General features: G+C 43.2%; 1 protein-coding gene across 1 annotated transcript; it reads left to right on the top strand.

The window, feature by feature from the left end:
- The first annotated feature begins 906 nt into the window (after window positions 1-906).
- Window positions 907-14981, top strand: LOC117559850 (uromodulin-like). Its single transcript, XM_034236556.1, has 4 exons — window positions 907-929; window positions 4976-5218; window positions 5840-5999; window positions 14659-14981. Exons 2-4 carry the CDS (start codon window positions 5022-5024, stop codon window positions 14740-14742), a joined length of 441 nt encoding a protein of 146 aa, XP_034092447.1. The 5' UTR covers window positions 907-929; window positions 4976-5021; the 3' UTR covers window positions 14743-14981.
- The last annotated feature ends 4470 nt before the right edge of the window (window positions 14982-19451 follow it).

Genomic DNA, 19451 nt, shown 5'->3' with positions numbered 1-19451 from the left:
AAGCCATGCGCAGCTTACTTCCGGGTTTTAGGACGTGTCTCTCGTCTCCTCTTCACACACCACACTTGTCGCGGCACACGTACTTACAGCCAATCAGCTTTGAATTATGTGAGATGACGTATGGTGGGGATGGCAGCTCTATGCCCCTATGGTCATTATTTGTTTGCCATACACATTAAATAGGACAATACTCTGAGCATGCGCACACTGCGCAGTATAGTTTTTATAGTCACCGTTCACTTAGACAGTGAGAGGGAGGGGCAGGATCGGGTTTTATCCCACATGGCTCTAAACAGCTCAATAGGCACACACTGTAGACACTAATTAGAAGAACACAGACTAAAACAGCAATGTACAGACGAATCAGATGATTAACCATGTGCCCCACCTGCCCCTAATGACCAGTCACCACTGTGTGTTCGGTGAAGCATTATATGCTTACAAATCCAATGTAGAATATAAACACGACTAAACTGCAATGATAGCAAAGCTGTGGCTTGGGTTTTTGGGGTAATAGTCCAAATCATCGTTCACTGACAGCCAATGAGTGACGTCTGAGGAAGATGAAAAAAGTAAATTAAACATTGTTGAGAAAATGCTGCATCTCTTGCATTTATTGACATAGAGGATGTCACGATCTGTCTTTATGGTGTTTTGTCTTGTCTTGTTTCATGTTTTATTTTGAAAGGTCTTCACCTCCTGTCTTGCTTGTTTCTGTCTGCGTTGTGTCTTGTTTGGATTTGTCTGTGGTTCCCTGTCGTTAGTTTCCCTGGTGTGTCTGATTACCCGATTGTGTTCACCTGTGGCCCCTGTGTTTTCTCCTCCCTCCTCACCTGTGTCTTGTTTGTGTGATTAGTCTTGTGTGTATTTAAGTTCTGGTTTTTCTGTCTGTCTTTGTCGGTTCGTCTTTTGTCATGACTAGTTCGTCGGTAAGTGTTCTGTTTTGTCTTTGTTGTTCACCTAGCCTTGAAATAAAGGAAGTTTCACTTTAATCTGCATTTGGGTCCTACCTGCTTCACACACCGTGACAGTACGAACCGACCACAAAATGGACCCAGCAGATGATCCATGGGAGGTTGAATTACAGCATTTAACTTTCTATCTGGCTTGTTGCTTCGATTGGTGGAAGGGAGCGTCCAGTGTTCGGCAGAAGAGGGCCGCTCTGGTAGAGGCGCTCCGGTTGGCAGCAGAGAAACCATGTTTTGTTGAGTTCTTACCTGACTGGATTTTGGACTTCCTTCAAGCATGTGATTCCCGGCCTGCTAGCCCCAGGCATGCTAGCTCCCTGTCTCCCAATTCCCAACCTGGCACCATACGCCTTGGTGGGTTCCGCCTGAAGTCAACCCGTGCTTCTGCCCCAGTTCCTGCTCCTGTCCAGGAGTCGTATTCCGGACCTCGTCTGGCTTATGGAGGTCCACGGAGTATTCAGGAGGCTGCTAAGAGGAGTCGTCGCAAGGCCAGGCTAGCAGCCCGAGCCCCAGCAGCCATGGTTCCGGCTCCAGTACAGGCCCCAACAGCCATGGTTCCGGCTCCAGTGCCGGACCCAGCAGCCATACCTCCATGCTCCAGTACCGGCCCACGCAGCTTTGCGTTCATACTGGATTACCTGGCTTACACAGCCAGGGTCCAGGCTTCCGCGCCGGACCCAGCAGCCATGATTCTGGCTTCAATTCCGGCTCCAGAGCCGGCCCATTTAGCCATGTTTCCGGGCTCCAGAACCGGACCTTACAGCCATGTTTCCGGCTCCACAACCAGACCTTACAGCCATGTTTCCGGCTCCAGAACCGGACCTTACAGCCATGAGTCTGGCTTCAATTCCGGCCCCCGCAGCCATGGTTCCGGCCCCAGCAGCCATGGTTCCGGCTTCAGTACCGGCCCCGGAAGCCATGGGCTCGACTCCAGTTTCGGCTACAGGGCTGGCTCCCCAGCCGACGCCAGCTCCCCGAGTCTTGTCGGCGTATCGGCCGACTCCAGCACCTCGTCTTCTGCTGGCTCCCCAGCCGACGCCAGCTCCCCGAGTCTTGTCGGTGTACCGGCCGACTCCAGCACCTCGTCTCCTGCTGGACCCCAGACGACGCCAGCTCCCCATGTCCTGTCGGCGTACCGAACGACACATGTCCCCTCTCCAGTTCCTACCCGAGTCCCCTCTCGAGTTCCCTCTCGATTTCCCTCTCAGGTCCCCTCTAGGGTCCCCTCTCGAGTACCCTCTCTAGTCCCCTCTCCAGTCTCCTCTCAAATCCCTTCTCGAGTCTCCTCTCAAGTCTCCTCTCCAGTTCCCTCTCAGGTCCCCTCTCGAGTCCCCTCTCGAGTCCCCTCTCGAGTCCCCTCTCCAGTTCCCTCTCGAGTTCCCTCTCTAGTCCCTCCTCTAGTCCCTCCTTTAGTCCCAACTCTAGTCCCCTCTAGTCCCTCCTCTAGTTCCCCTCTCGAGTTCCCTTCTCTAGTTCCCCTCGCGAGTCCCCTCTCGAGTTCCCTTCTTGAGTTCCCTTCTCTAGTTCCTCCTCTAGTCCCTCCTCTAGTTCCCCTCTCGAGTCTCCTCTCGAGTCCCCTCTCGAGTTCCCTCTTGGTTCCCCTCTCGAGTCTCCTCTCGAGTCCCCTCTCGAGTCACGTCTCGAGTTCCCCCCTTGGTTCCCCTCTCGAGTCACATCTCAAGTCCCTACCCAATGTCCTGGTCCGTTGGAGGTTCCTGCTGGGGGTCCTGCCAACTCCATGTCCTGTCCCGTTGGAGGCCCCGTCGACTACTCCTCTGCCGAGGGTCCTACCAATCGTATGTCTGTCCCGTTGGAGGTCCCGCCGTCTACTCTCCTGCCGGGGGTCCTGCCAGCTCATTGTCCTGTCTCGTTGGAGGTCCCGCCGACTACTCTCCTGTCGGGGGTGCTGCCAACCCTTTGTCCTGTCTCGTTGGAGGTCCCGCCGTCTACTCTCCTGCCGGGGGTCCTGCCAACCCTTTGTCCTGTCTCGTTGGAGGTCCCGCAGTCTACTCTCCTGCCGGGGGTCCTGCCAATCCCGTGTCCTGGTCCTCTTCCGTGGGGGATCCTGCCGAGGCCTGTCCCACCAGCTCCGACACCGGGTCCTGCCCGGCCTCCGGCACTGTCCCGTCAGCGCCTTCCTGCCCGGCCTCCGGAGCTGTCTGGTCTTCGCCCTCGAGACCGGCCCTCTGAGAGCCGCAGTCTTCACCCTCGAGCCCGGCCCCCTGAGAGCCGCAGTCTTCACCCTCGAGCCCGGCCCCCTGAGAGCCGCGGTCTTCGCCCTCGAGCCCGGCCCCCTGACTCTTCCTGCCGCGGTCCTCGCCCTCGGGCCCGGCCCCCTGACTCTTCCGGCCGCGGTCCTCGCCCTGTTTAGAGTCGGAGAGGTCCTGATAATTTATTCCGGTAAATTACTCTGACCTACTAATTGACCTTTCCGAAGTTATTGAGTCTATGTAAGGTTGCTGCTTGGCTCAGATCCACCAACGTCAGCAAGATCTCACCTCTATAACCCCCCGAAGAACCAGGTTCAATTAACTGCTGTTTCAATTCAGACAACTCTTTTTTAATCTGTTTAAGCGATCCCGAAGGATTTTGATATCAGTAAATGGAGTGTGCTCCTACCTAAGTGTGTGTGGCAGGGTGCAATCTTACCTTTGACGCAGGAGAGGAGGGCACAGGTGTCTTTTAAATTATCCCAATCCAACAGGTGGGATTCAGTTTATTTGAAGAAAAATAGGTCCAAACTAATACAGGGTTTTTACCTTCTCTCTTTACAACATTATAATCATACTAAAAACCTGGTGCTGTGATCATGTTCAAATATGAAACTTTAATTCACAGTCTTACATTTATTACCAAAATGTTTTAATTTCAACTGCCCATTTCAGTTGTGACATTTTAAAATTCTCCCGATAGAATTTAGAGGTATTTCCTCGTAAAAAGACCGGTGACAATAAAAAGCGCATTCAACTTTTTCATTTCACCAACCAATTCACATCAGTTTCATACCGTTTTTTCCGACACAGACGGCGGGTATAACATTTAAAAACCCATACCTATCCGCAATTTCGGAGGGGAGATTTTCCTCACAGATGGCGGTATTTATAATATTCATACACTTTTTCCGACACAGACGGCGGATTAACACTTAAAAACCCATACCTATCCGCAATTTCGGAGGGGAGATTTTCCTCACAGATGGCGGTATTTATAATATTCACAAACACATCTCTCATCAAATCATTCCACTCAGTCAACAACCAAGAAATTCGAGAGATAGTTACCCCGTCTGGCAGAACCTTACCGAGAGCTAGTTACCCAGCTCTGGAGCTTTTTACTCTCAACCCCTGTCTTTATGCACAAAAACCCCGATAGCATTTTCCAAAACGCCTCTTCCACACCCACATCAGGAAAAACTGGGCATGGCTTCTACTGTACAGGGCTAAAACATGACTCGACATGTTCCATAGCTATATGGCATAAGACCCCCTTCTTATGTTAGTGTGAAAAGGACATGAACTCTTTTTGGCCTCTGTGTTTTTCCTTACGCCTGGAGCCCCCCTCCCTGTGTACTGCTGCCAGAGGAGAGAGAGAGAAAAACGGCCTACTCTTTTCAGAGACACCCATATATCATTTTCCCTTACACACTCAACCCAAACAAACCACTTTGTTTTGTTTATACTGTAACTATAGAAAAACCTAAAATATGAAGCATTTTCATTGTGGGTTATACAAGAATATAATTGATTATATTTGATTATAACTAACTTTCGTTTTTAAGTATTAAACATACTATGAAAACTCACAACACCACCCTCCAAGTAACGGTTCCCTGGTTCTACCTCAGATTATTCCGTTCTCCTGTGCATATCCCTTAGAAACCAATATCAGCCTGAATGCTGCAATCCGACCACTGCTGTGAGTCTATAAGTGAAACAACACACTTGACAATCTATTATCATTTCAGGGGGTAAATACATCTCTAATGGTCCTTCTTTCTCTTCCCAAAGCAATGGAGGTGGCCTCATTGGGTCAGGAAACAGAGCCACAGCCTACATGACGCTTTTCCACGACTCCAACTTTTGGTACAGTTACCGATCGGGCCTGGTCACTCTGCCAATGGGTTCTCCCTTGTATGTGGCAGTGTTTGTGCCTGAGAATGATCCAAACTTTGCTGTTGTTCTGGAGGACTGCTATACCACAAACTCCTCAAATCCTCAAGACCACATGCGATACTATCTCATTCATTCCAGGTATGTGTCTTTCTCAGAGGTGGGAAGTCGTGGAGTACAACTACTCTGTACCTAAGTACATTTTTCTGGTATCAGTACTTTACTCCACTACTTTTTCTGATAACTTTTTACTTTGACTTCTTGCATTTTTAACACAAATACCTGTACTTTCTACTTCTCTCATTTTCCAAACAGCTGGTTCCTTTAGTCTGAATGTGTGTTTGGTGGCGTGGTCATTATTCTTTAGAGTCATTGCGTGCCTATTGATTTGAACACGATCCGTGTATCCATCATTTCCTGGTCTTCTCTAAAGAAGAGGGACCAATGGAAACGTTGCCGTTGTTCAGCATGGAAACATTCATTAGCTAACAATGACATTATTGTTCTATGAATATAAAGGGAGGTCAGGTACTCTTTAAAACAGATGGTAGTTATGGGTACTTTTTACTTAAGTACTTTTACTTGAGTAAAGTAGTTTAGTCAGTACTTCTACTTTTACTAGTATTTATTAGTATTTTTAAACACGAGTATCTGTACTTCTACTTGACTAAAGGATGTGTGTACTTTTGCCATCTCTGGTCTTTCCAAAAAGGTACTGAAGTGGAATCTTGGATCCTAATGATTCAGTTTAATCTTTTCCAGGTGTCCCACTGACCCTCGCCATGTGTCAGTGATTGAGAACGGTCAGTCTCTTCGTGCCCGTTTCGCTGCCCTGCTCTTCCCTCTCCACGGTGGAAATCCATACGTCTTCCTTCACTGCACCCTACGTCTGTGTGACAAGAGGACCCAAAACTGTGTTCCCGTGAGTCAGACTCTTATTCAATCACAGTGGCGAGCCGTGACTTTTCTACCTAGACCCTCTGACCCCCCCCCCTTTCCCTCGAAAAAAAAAGAAGAGTTATTACGTCACAGCAGGGGCGGACTGGCCATTGGGAATACCGGGAGTTTCCCCCGGTGGGCCGGTGCTGTGTGTGGGCCGTTTTGATAGGCTACCTTTGTTCTATCTAAAAAAAAACACACATTTGTAAGTGTTCCGGCCCAGCCCAGTGGGGTGTGGCCCGCTGGGCTGGGCCGTTTTGATAGGCTACCTTTGTTCTATCTATGAGTTTCAATTTCACACATCAGGCCCGTAGCAGCTGTCACTGCGCAGTGAACGATCAGGAATGAGTGACTGAGAGACCTAGCTGGCAGTTGCTTACAGATGGCTAAACAAGCTCCAACGCGTAAAGGCGTTTTTGTATAGTTTGTGTATACAGCAGTGACGTGCGGTGAGGTTCATGGCTGGTGAGGCACTGACTCTTTCAGAGTCAGATTTACAAATATCATATTTTGACCATAATCGACATATTCGATTATTTTCAAAAGCTTTTTTAGTCTGATGCTTCGATTCATTTTAAACAGACCGTTCAACAAAAGGATACCCACAATCTAAATATTGGATTGTTCTTTCTTAGTAAGATCCCATTTTCATTACAATTGGGGTCTTACCTTGACTTGAAGATGAAGTCCATGCTTTCCTTCTGGACAACAATCTCTATTACTTTTTTGTAAAAGTCCTCCTTATCTTCCTCTAGTTTCAAAAGTCTAGTTTGTTGTTTGCGTCGCGTCTACCGCCATGGTCTACCCATGGATGTATAATAGAGAGGCGAAGTCCCTCCCCTTCCGAAAGCCTCTATGGGACCCCGGAAGCGGAAAATTATACATTGAAGTCAATGGAGAGAGAAAGGTTATCTTTTGATCCCGTTTGAATTGTGCCACGAATGACACATATGATGTTTGTCAATTTAAAAGAACATTTTGCAAGTCAAAAAAATAAAAATGTGTCGTAAAACTGTGAAGTTACACATTTTTTCGTGTGAAACCGCTCAGTGAACTACAGGTCTCTGGTCTCGCACAATACGCGTCACCAACATAAAGATGGCCGTCACGTTAGCACATTTCACCACATTCTTTCAGAATGAGAATAAAAGTATTTTACGAGGTGAAAATTACTACAAGTCTGGGCACGTTGAGAACTGTACCTATATGAAAGGGGAGTTAGTCGGTTCTGTAAGAGCAGCGGGACCGGCTTTACAAGGTTTCGGTGAGTAATATGAGTGCAATGTGTAACGTTAATGTCAGCTAGCTAACATTAGCTAACAAGGTACACTAACGTGTTTTGTTTTAGCAACTAGTTTTCTCCTTAAGAACTTCGTAGTCTCTGTGTATGCTGTGGATAACATTAGTGTTCACAAGAACAAGGTACACTCCCGTGTTTTGTTTTAGTTGCTCTTCAGATTGAAGCGGCCAATTTTATATCGACTATACTGTATGCGTGATCTCCTTTTTCTCGTTGTGTCATTTGAGTTTATTTGCTGTGTGTAGATTCAAGGATTTTGGTTATCTAGGCACAGCTGTGTGTGACTCCCTCTGGTACACCGGTATGTGTTTTCCTAATGTAGAGAGCATTGATTAATTAATAAACTACACACTGAGTCTAGATCCTGACCAAATCCTTTTTTATTGTTGATCAAATGTTTTTCAAAAATGAATTCATACACATTTAGAAAAATACAATGTACAATCACAACCAATACAGCACAAATTACAAAAAATACAGAAAAAACAAACAATAACAACAGACAAGAGGACAAAACTATGGAAAAATAAACTCTCCCACCCCCAGATCCGGACCATCCTTGTATTATTGCTCATTCAATCTATTATAGCATGCTAACAAATGGTACTTACTTTATTTTTACAGATCTGCATGGGAGACGATGGCGCGATGCAGAGCGCTGTCTGTGATTGTGCACAGGAGATGTACAAATGCAGCCACGCTGCAGCATTGGCAATATTTGCCATGTGGCAGATCAGCTCCACAGATGTTGAGTGCCAGTGGAGGAAGCCTGGCACTTCCAAAGTAGTCCAGCCGGTGTCTCAACTTTACCAACAGCGAGAGGAGACATACAACCCACTGGCCAGAGACATCGCCAACTGTCAACTGGGGGGTTGTAAACGAGGGGTGAAGGCTTTTGTGGAGGCCTATCAAGTGACAGTGTTAGAATCGAGTCTGGTCTCTTTGTGAGTGAGTCGGGTGTTTTGGGAGCATCACCCGATGGTCTTGTGCAGCCATCTGCCCTGCTGGAGGTGAAGTGTCCACACAGCCAGAGGAACATGACCATCGCGGAGGCAGTCCAGTTACCATCCTTCTGTCTCCGTGAGGAGGGTGGGTCATATATTCTCAAGGAGAATCACCCATACTGGCACCAGTCCAAGGGCAGCTGCATATCACAGACCGGAGTCTCTGCTACTTTGTTGTGTGGACCACGAAGGAGGCGATCATCATCCCCATCCCCAAAGACCCTGCATGGCATGGAAATCTCCTCCTCCTGGAACAATTCTACACCCAGCATATGTGTTGGCCAGTAGAGAGGAGGACATTTCAATAAACATATTCTTAACACCCTCGGACTCTGCGTTGTGTTTCGTATGTGTGATGGGGTGTTATGCAGAGGGGAGGAAAACGGGACACAGCAGATTGGGATTGTGGTGGAGATGCTGAGCAGTTATTTAATTGTTGCATGTAATTATTATTATACTGCGTGCTTCTGAGTTATTCCATCTTTTGCTGTAACATGGATCTGTATGTAACTCTATATTTACTTGTTATCTACCACACTTCCTTCTACATCATACACCATCATTATACATGATGGTGTATATAGGATATATATATTTGTATACATATCTGTTAATTGTATAATTTTATTTAAACGTCTTTTTGATCTCTCAAACTGAATAAGATTGACAATAAAGTTGACTTTGAAAAATATATATATTCTTTATGAAAATAGTTGACTGTTATCAAATGAATCCAAATGAAACGTTGGACTGAACTACAACTACGCCTTTAAATCTCTACGGACTGTTTTTCAGTGGGATGGCAAGTTCCTATCTTTAAACATTTATTAGTTTTTTCTCAGAACAGATTTGATTTTCTGAAGGTAATTTAACTTTGCTGACCATGTAAGGTCATTATTAAAAGGTACAATCAATTTGTTTAGGGTTGACTAAAATAATGAAAAACATTCATTTGGATAATTTACTGACAGAATAAGAAACTCAATGATGCTCTACTCACCTGTTCCTTTTTTATAAAGTGAAACAGTTGAAACGATAGATTTTAGTAAACTTAAAAACAACCTTCTCCAAAAGCTATCAAGGAATATACCGAATACTTGTTTTAGAACTTTATTACATATTTTTATATAAATAGTTTGAATGATCCATAATTGACAGAAGCTTGTGTTTACACTGACCTGTTACTCATATATTAATGTCTGTAACCTCAGTAAACCACTACCTCACTCATTTCACTTTCATTCATCACGGTTCAGTAAACTAAGTGATACATGAACCAGTTTAATCATTATAATAACGTAGGATTGCAACTCTTTGAAACTGTAGGTGGCTCTTAAAAGAGCCGTTGTGTTTGGGTGTGCTGGTCTCAGGTCAGTCTAAGCCCTCTCTCCGCGGATGCGGCGGGCCAGCTGGATGTCCTTGGGCATGATGGTGACCCTCTTTGCTTGGTTCATCTTACTGGGGGGCAGCTACATGGATGTCGGTGCAGTCCACAATCATTGCGCAGTTGAAGGCAGAATGAATTTATTATTGACTCCGAATGAAGCACAACTTCATGTCAAACAATACAATGACTTTATTTGTAATTGTGTAAGAAAATATGAGCATTGATTAGCAAGCAGGACCTGCAAGAACAGAGAACGGTGATGGATGGAGTTGGGAAGAGAGAAGAATAAAGAAAACAGATCAACTTTATTATCGGATATTAAAAATTCAATTTCAAAACATGTTGCCGCTCCTACAGTTTTCTAGTATGTAAAGATGATTTCACATGACCTATGCAAAATATCACACTCAATACATGTGTGTCTCTGGGGGGTGCATTGTGCCTTTGATGTATATAAATAATATACCATAACCAAATACTATTACGTACAGTGGAAATCAGGTTGCCAGAGCAGGTCAGTGCATGTTCCTCAACGTCTCAGCAGTTACAGGTGAGGTAAAGAAAATAAAAGAGAAAAAGGTCAGTAACAACACTTTAAAGTAACAACACTTTGAATAATTATCTCTTCTAACAATTGTCTCTCAATAAGCACACAACGACTGTCTTTCCAACAAACAGATTGTCATCACAATGAAACACGTCCAGAAGAATGTCATGCAAAGCTCCCTGCCTGCCTTCGACTCTCCCTGAACTGCTTCCTTAGCACCCGGTGGAGGGCGCAGTAGGCTACTCTTCAAATGTTTCACGAAATACTTACCATCATGTTTGGTTACTGTTTAACATTTTGGTTTACTTCATGTAATAAAATAATAACTTCATGGTAAGGCTACTAAAAATGACAAGGCTAAGTAATGTAATGCTAACTAACGTGCTCGCTACTCGTCGCTACTAGCTAGGTAGCTAACTTGACTATGTTCCATGCACAACATGTATATTACCTATGATATTACCTGATATGTCTGATCCAGCGACTCCTGGTCCTTTCATCAGACGGGAATCGATAGAAGGAGCAAGTGGTATGATCACTTTTATGACTACAACCTGGTACAAAGCACACAGGCATCTTGTAAAAGTGAATTTATTTTTAGCGATCTATAATTTATTGGAGGGAATAAATCAGTTATGAGATCTTCTTCTTCTTCGCTTTAATTACGAGTCTTATTATAAATCACCGAGCATGCCTGTGACATCACTTACGCGACCCAGAATGGGATTTGGGATTTGTAGTCTTTGTAGTAGCGTATTTTTCATAGTCTTATATTTCAGCAGTTTTACGACAAAATGTGACTTTTTTGACATGGAAATGATTGTTTAAGATTGACAAACATCATATGTGTAGTTCGTGGCACAATTCAAACGGGATCAAAAGATACGTGTTCTCTCTCCATTGAATTCAATGTACATTTTTCGCTTCCGGGGTCCCATGGTCCGGAAGTAGATGGGCGTGACTTCGCCTCTCCATAAGAACGGGGCTGCTTCTCAGGTCGACTATTTTCATTTCCTCGCTCCTCGGTCCTCGGTCTCACCGGAAGTTGATTTGCCTGCGCCATCTTGAGTACCGTCCCATGGCTCTTATTTCTGCCGGAGGACCGAGGATCGAGGAGCGAGGAGCGATCATGGAGGAGCGATAACCGAGGAACCACCAGACCATCCTCCGATGAAATCCTCAGATACTCACCCCGCCCCCTTACTGTGTATCGCTCACTGATTGGACGAGGCAGTGCATGCACTGATCTGATGCTTCTTGACATGAGAGCAATACCCCAGCGGAGTGAAGAAAATACATGAACCCCACGGGACTCACTCCTCAGTTTATACTATTTTTTTATTCATTTATTGGAAACATTTTCATGATCGCTTTTTTCGTTTATACATTTTAAGAATGGCGTTTATCTTTTTTGAGAATGACTTCTTATTTTATTTCATGTATTTGGATCTACAACAGATGATACTAATGTTTATGTCAGTAAATGTGCACTAACAGAGGCGGGGGTGTTTGTGGAAATAACGGGTACAGAGCTGCTGCCAGACGAACAGCTGTGCAGCGTCATCACAAACGGACGTCGCTTCACGTGACGCTCCGGAGGAAAGGACGTCCCATTGCTCTTAAAACTCATTTCCCTGCTTCTCGTGGTTTCCTTGCGTCCCTCCATGCTTCCCTGGTGGGAGGGACTAAACGCAGGGAAACGACGCAAGTGAGGGAAGCAAGGATTTCATTTAATCGACCTGAGAAGCAGCCTGTGTCTACCCCGTCTCTACGTAGAATAACAGTAGCAACAAGAACCTGTGGGCTCACTTGCGCCCCCTTCAGTGCGGCAGAGGTTATGGCTGCCTCCCCTGGTGCTTTTTTCATTGCCGTTGTATGATGAGACCAGCGAGCCTAAATATCATACACGTGAAATAAGTTATTTAGAGACTATGGATGGCGAGGATAAATGTAATAAAGGGATCTACAAACATTACATTGGTGACATACAGTGAGATGGTGCAGGCATGTGCTTAGGGCCCGCTTTCCAGCCAGTTTCTGTGGGGTGACGCATTCTGAGGTGAGGCAGAGCTCATCTGTGCCTCACCTTACCACACAGTAACTGGCTTGAGCGCGCTCACAAAATAAGTGCCCGCGTTAAATTAGTGCCCGCGCTCCAGCCAGTTACTGTGGGCTTACGTGAGGCAGAGCTCGTCCCTGCCTCACTTCTCATCGCTACCCGTAGTTGTAGCGGAGGAGCTCTGCAAATTTGCTGATTTTGACTATAAAAAGCGATTGGAATCATACAGAAATCACATTTACAAGTTACAACACAGATCAGTGGAGACATTTTATTATTATTACTATTTAGTTTTTCTTTAGTTGTTTTTCCGTTACATTGGAGTATGACAGGTGAGGCTCTGCCTCCCCTGCCTCCCCTGACTGCACGTCGCTGGTATACAGTATACAGTATTGTAGCGAGCCCTGAGTTCAGAGGAAGGGGCTTGCATAGGGGAGGGGGGGGGGGGGGGTTGGCAGGGAAACGGGGTTCAGTGGGAGTGGCTGTATCCGTAGGAAAAGGGGGAAGTGACGTCTGACTCAGAGGTCGCGCAGCTGTGGAGAAGAACGTGTTGCCCACATTCTGTTACTGAGTTTAGGCTAGTTAGCTAGCAGGTTTATTGTTTTGGGTGCAACATTAAAATCACTAAATATATGCTGTAACTATTTTGCTCTAGGCAACTCAAGGGCTCAGGTAATGTGATTACCATATGAATAATTGTCCAAAATAACATTAAATGCATAGGGTTTTTTGTTAAGTAACATACTTTCGTGGCCAGCGGCCGATACATGCCGCGCATTAAGTGGGCCTGTCTGTCAATTAATCCCTGGGCCACTTTTTCCCCCCAGTCCGCCCCTGAGTCGCAGAATATACTTCAGCGGATTATCAAAACAGCGGCCCGGGGTGCAAAACGCATTAATGACAGCGACCCTCTACCACTCAAAACAACACCATTTATATAAACACCTATCATGACAGGGCACCCACAGCCAAGTAACAATTAAAAATGAATTAACTCAATCTTGAAAATGACTTGGTTAATAATTTCGCAAAGATGTCATCACTCATCACTATCACTGACATGAGCCATCATGAACGAACTGATGCTAATCATAAATCTATCAATTAGATTTAAGATTCAAAAATAATAAAAGTAGGGTAGACATGTGGATATTATCCGGCTGAACAAAACGTGCATTTATCTAACAGGTTCGTTTTCCACAGACCTTATTTCAAGCTATTTTCCAACAAGCTCTCCCGTCTTCACATAACTCACAGAGACGACATTTAACCCTTCACATTCCAACAGAAACTGAACTGGCAGATTCGAAGGATTTTTTTCTTTGGAAATGTTATTTTAAATCAAGTTATTTAGGTAAAACTAATGACAAATATAATAAAAAATATATTTAAAAAATATATATATCATTCAAATATGATATTTTAGAATATCTTAGGCCCTCAGAGAGAGCCTAGAGGGCCCTGACGGCTCGCCACTGCTCAATCAAAATAATGAACTAGTAATCCATGCTTAATTGACCCTATGTTTTTTTTAGAAAGGGGCAGGTCATATAAGATTGTATTCTTCTCCCTGCTCCTTTTCGCTCAATGGTGTGTTTATAGAGACATGTTTTGTTGGCAATTATTGTACATTTGGGTATGCGTACCATGAGCGGGACAAATACAAATGAAACAAAACTAAATTAAATATGTAGCCCCGAACCTTTTCCCACATCCGGTTAAAACGCTTGATTTTTATTTGGGATAATTTACAGCTACACAGCACCAATGGATTGGTTTTAGAGAACCACACAAGTTATCTTTTAGTGGCTGGCAGGATGACATATTTCAAATGGCCCAGCATTTTGTATGAGCACATTTGTATTAACTCTGTAGTGTCTCTTGGTGTAGATGGCACCGCTAAGATAACCTACAAAACTACAGAGCACATCGACCTATCCGACTCCATATAACCTCATGTTAACAGTTTATAATAACTCTCACTGCCAGAAGTGCTATTTGGCTATTGCACTAAGCGAACGTTAGCTATCTATCTATCTAACAAGTTGACTAGCTATCAGACTAGCTATCAGACTAGCTATCAGACTAGCTTGCTAATGTAAGCTATCTACCTAACAAGCTAGCTAGTGAACAATAGTTATCTTGCTATCAAACTAGCTTGCTAAGCTATCTCTCTAAAAAGCTAGCTGAACACGAATCAATAGATTAATTTCGTGACTATAACACAAAATGCCGTGAGACTGGGTTGGGCCATGTGGAGTCTCTCGAGAGCAGATGAAGCATAAAGTGAATATCTTAACACTGTCTAAATGTGTCTAATCATTATATCCCCTCTCACATCACAGCACTGCAGAAGAAGGACATATCGCTCTGTTGACAGCCAAGATCAGCTCCATCCCGTCACCATTGGACCAATCACGTTCGAGTAATACATTAAACTTGGTAACGTGGAAGATATAAACTAAAGTTACATTTCCTTTTTCATTTTCATTTTGGACCTTAGGGGATAATTGTAAAATGATAATTGAGTGAGCCGATGATGATGTATTTATTCCGATGTATGATTTCAATCATGTTTAATCTCATGTAGAATTAGTCTCCTTGATTTTATTATCAATAGTTGTAAACCCTGATTTTGATATATTCATTTGTTCATAGAGGATAATCTTAGTACCATGACTAGTGTTAACTGTGATGGTTATTCTCGCGTCCAGGAAAGAGAAGCTTAAAAAGGAGACTAAATGGAGTCTCTGAGATGTTTTCAAATTGGTACTTTAATTAATAAAAAGCGTGGTACAGTCACAAACAGGATATTGTCCGACAGGAAAACAGCTGTCTCTGGCTCTCGCTAGCAGAGAAAAGAGGCCGAACCGCTCAGGTGCTGCTCTTATATAGCTTCTGTAGGCTCCTCCCTGCGGGCCGGCCCTCCACATCTTAATGTCCGTTGTTACGTTTAAACAGAGGATTCAGGCATTGTACATTCAATACATACTTAAACACGCCTCTTCTCCTCATATTGTCTTTCATCACTTTTCCTTTAACACATTCTAAACGTTGTAGTTAATATTCTAAAAAATACAGAAAATACTTCACGGCTGGTTTGGTTTCTGGTCATTCCGGAAGTTGTCACATCTTACCCACGTCTGTAAACAATAACTTTATTCAAATAAACTATACCTTCATTTAATATTCAGCAATAATAATACTTCTATAGTTGCAGTGTTAAAATCAGTAGGTTTCGGTGTGCATCACTCCATGTCATTTCGCTACTAAATTAACCTCTATAAGAAATGGTAAACTAGCCACATGCTAACCGGAGATGAAGGATTTTCAGAATAAAAGCTTAACTGGTTGTGCACAATAATTTTCTGGTTTTTCAGTATAAAACAGCATTTAAACTGAAGGTACATTTAAGGTACATTATGCCATCAAAACATTGATTTTAATTTCTAACACTAGCCGTCTGTCTTTCTGCTCGTAGTGTGTTTCCTGCGGAGCAATTTTAAGCCGTTTGCAGTTTTACAACAATATCATGTTTTTACTTCGATCACCAATCCAATCCAACTTCAGTTGGTGTATATGATATAATATTTGTATTCTAATGACCTGAGTGTTAAGGTAACTCATCTACAACACACCCTCTGACGTCCTACCTGTCACTGCATTGTGTAGGCTATGATTAAAGATGGTTCTGTGTGAGCTAAACAACAACAAGATTGTCATGTCTTACCTGTAGGCCTAATTGTATTTTCTGTTATAGAATTTCTAAACTTATTTTATCCCGATGTATGTCATTTAATTTCTTGAAAACTTGAAATCTGGTTGTTCAGTCAATAAGTAGCCCACATAATATTTAAGATAATATAAGATAGAACTTTATTTATCCCCACGGGGAAATTGAGGTGTTTTAGCAGCAACAAGGTCAGAGTGAAAAAAACAGGATTCACACAAGGTACAAAATAAAGATAAAATATAATACAAATACAAATAATTAAAAAAATATTAAAGAATAAAGTGATCAAGTGATATAGTAACTGTTGATTTAAATGGACATATACATATTTGTATTGTTAAATATATTTACATAAATGTTCAGATATGAGCGCAGGTTTAAAGTCAACACTGCAGGTAAAAACATATTTCATATACTCCTGTGTGAAAGAAAATCTTAAATTATCTATCCTCATTAAATTAAGAGCGTAAGAGTGAATAAATAAATGAGTTAATACAAAAAGAAAATCCTGCATACTGCTGTTGGAAAACACAACAAATTATTCACCCTTTATTATGCAGAGAGAAGCCTTCCCTGAGCTGTAATCACTTTTGTATTTTAATCAATATTAAAACTATTCATCTATAAACTCATCATGGATATACCTTATATTACTTATACTAAAGCATAACAAAATGTCCCAATTTGGGATCAATAACGTACATCTTATCTTATCTAAAAGGAAGGAACTGAGAAGGCCTGCCCCCTTGTGGACTGAAAGGTGTATTGCATGCTTTGATATGACTGCTGGGTTTGATGTTTGATGCCCATACTGCTCCCTAGTAGAATATATACCTGAGGTTTTTTTTTTGTGTGAACTAATTACAGTTTCCATCCAGAGCACTGTGTGTATTCTTCGAACTGATACATTCTAAATGCATTTCCATTTTCAAAAAACATGTATTTTTTTAAAGAAAACAGGTAATTTTTGACACAGCTGATCCTCTACACCAGGGGTGGCCAACCCGCGGCTCTCGAGCCGCATGCGGCTCTTTGCCTAGTTTCATGCGGCTCTTCAGTTCATATCGAATTTTATATGTGTGAGTTTGGGGGAGAGACACTGACTCCTGACTAGTGTTGCACGGTGTACCGATACTTGAAAGGTACCGCGATACCCTGCCGTTAAAAACGTTACGATTCCTCCGTTTCATTAGTATCGGTACTTTAAGAATAACGGGGGAAAGTACTCCGGTGAGAAAGCGCCGTTTTAATAAGAGCCGTGTGTGTTCAGCGCTCTGCTTCCACTCCCTGCACTGCAGCCGTGCCTGCAGTCCCGCCCCTCTCAAGCACGCTCTAAGTCCCTCCCCTCTCAAGCACGCTCTAAGTCCCTCCCCTCTCAAGCACACTCAAGTGCCTCCCCTCTCTCGTGCACGCTTTAGCTGCCAGAGCATGTGAGAAAACGAGAAGCATGGCTGCAAGTGGGAGTGCAACTGCCGCTGCGCTTCGGCTTGTTGACAAGAAAGACGCCAGAAGCGAAATTTGGAAGTATTTGAGCGATATCTCTGACAGTGAGGGCAAGCCTACGGACACCACGAGGCCTGTCTGTCAGACATTTATTAATTTGATTTAATACGAATTCTTGTCATTTATTGTATTTATTGTTCTCATTGTTTAAAAGTGTGTGTTATGGTTATGGTTCTGGTGTGAAATAAAGCACAATAATTACATTTAAGACTGTTTCCCTTTTTTAAAGAAAATATCGAAAAAGAATCGGAATCGCAATTCTTGACTTGGTATCAAAACCAAAATGTTGGTATCGTGACAACACTAGCTACTCCTGACAGTTAAACCTGATATTTAGTAGGTCTGTTAAGTATTGAATGCTGATAATTCTGACGTAATTTGGCCGGTCAAAGTTGTTTGGCCTCGGATAAAATCGCTCCGTTACTTTCGTCCCGTGTTATGTATGTGGTGTATGTGTGGTGTCAGTATGAGAGGATGACAGCGCGTATAATTTGTATGTGGCCCAAGAGCCAATCACAATAATACCTGCGATGCAGTGAAACAATCACCTTTGAAGGGGGGAAAACCTATCGTTGATTAAACATTATCCAGTGTTTCCCCTACCATTGTCTTGGAGGGGCGCTGCGCCCCGCCAACGGAGCCCCGCGCCCCGCGCCCCGCGCCCCGCGCCCCGCGCCCCCCCCTGAAATTCAAGGTGTTTAAAAAAATATATATATAATTTTTTTTTAAAATATATATATATAGCACCAAATTGCAAATAATCTATAACTACTGTCACTTTTCACATTGAACATGTGCTCTTTTATTAAATAAACTAAACACTTTCATTTTAAGTTGTGAGTTTTGTTTTTGACCCTAAGAAACACTGATGCATTATTCAATAACAATAATCCACAGCTCCTCTCTGCTCCAGAGGATTTAAAAAATATATATCCCAATGCCACAAAAATGCATCAGTGACGTGGTTGAAATCTTGTCTCCAGAAAACAAAAAACTGAAACAAGCGGTATCAGTGACTGTGTGTTTGATGTGGCTCTTTGAAGTAACATAGAAAAAATGTGGCTCTTAACCTCTGACTGGTTGGCCACCCCTGCTCTACACATTAAACTGTCAACCATATACCATGATAAATGAGGAAATTAATTGGAATTACTTCTACAGTGTCTACAACTGTTTCCCTCTACTTGACCTGAACCAGTCCTTATCCCTATCCCCAACCAGCTATCTCTGTGAGGCCTAACCTATCCTGAACCCTAATGCAGGTTTGTGATACACTGAAAGCACTTTTATACTAATAAAGGACTGGCTTTTCTAAAGCCAGTTGAGTAGCACTTGAAATGTTTTTGCTCTATGAAACCTGATGTACTTTTATGATTCTGTTTTCTGCAAGTTGTATTTTGTTGGACGAACGCACTTATTGTAAGTCGCTTTGGATAAAAGCGTCAGCTAAATGCAATGTAATGTAATGTAATGATACAAGGACTGGGACACTACTGAAAAGGGGGAGTGTCAAAAGTTGTTTCACTGAGAAAACAGACTTTATCAAAAGCTTAAAACCAGTGGTGCCAAAATAACAAATCCACAGTCTACAATCTACAGTGCATAGATGCGGCGGACAGACAGGTCTCAGTTGGTTTGGTGTCTTATGCATACTTGTAATACTTTTGGCCCGTAATTTCAATTCCCCATTTCAGCGACCAGAGAGGGGGGGGGGATATATATCCTGTCTCTGATTGTGTTACGTTATTATGAGAGTGCTCTCATACTTGTTTGATTCCATAACCGTGGGACTAATAACCTATTTACCTGGCCTATCTTCAGACTCATAATGGTTCCATAAAAGGCTCAACATTAACATAAAGAAGAGGACAAGGTTCACCACCAAACAGGAGACACACATAG

The sequence above is a fragment of the Gymnodraco acuticeps genome, unplaced genomic scaffold (genome assembly GCF_902827175.1).
Source record: "Gymnodraco acuticeps unplaced genomic scaffold, fGymAcu1.1, whole genome shotgun sequence".
Taxonomy (NCBI): domain Eukaryota; kingdom Metazoa; phylum Chordata; class Actinopteri; order Perciformes; family Bathydraconidae; genus Gymnodraco; species Gymnodraco acuticeps.
The sequence above is the reverse complement of the archived record's forward strand: the minus strand, read 5'-3'. Positions and strand labels throughout refer to the sequence as shown.

Excerpts from the sequence above, each read along its gene's own strand:
- LOC117559850 (XM_034236556.1), top strand. The coding sequence starts at position 5,022 with ATGACGCTTTTCCACGACTCCAACTTTTGGTACAGTTACCGATCGGGC. Across the intron at positions 5,219-5,839 it reads TACTATCTCATTCATTCCAG|GTGTCCCACTGACCCTCGCC; the intron begins GTATGTGTCTTT and ends AATCTTTTCCAG. Across the intron at positions 6,000-14,658 it reads GGACCCAAAACTGTGTTCCC|CACTGCAGAAGAAGGACATA; the intron begins GTGAGTCAGACT and ends CTCACATCACAG.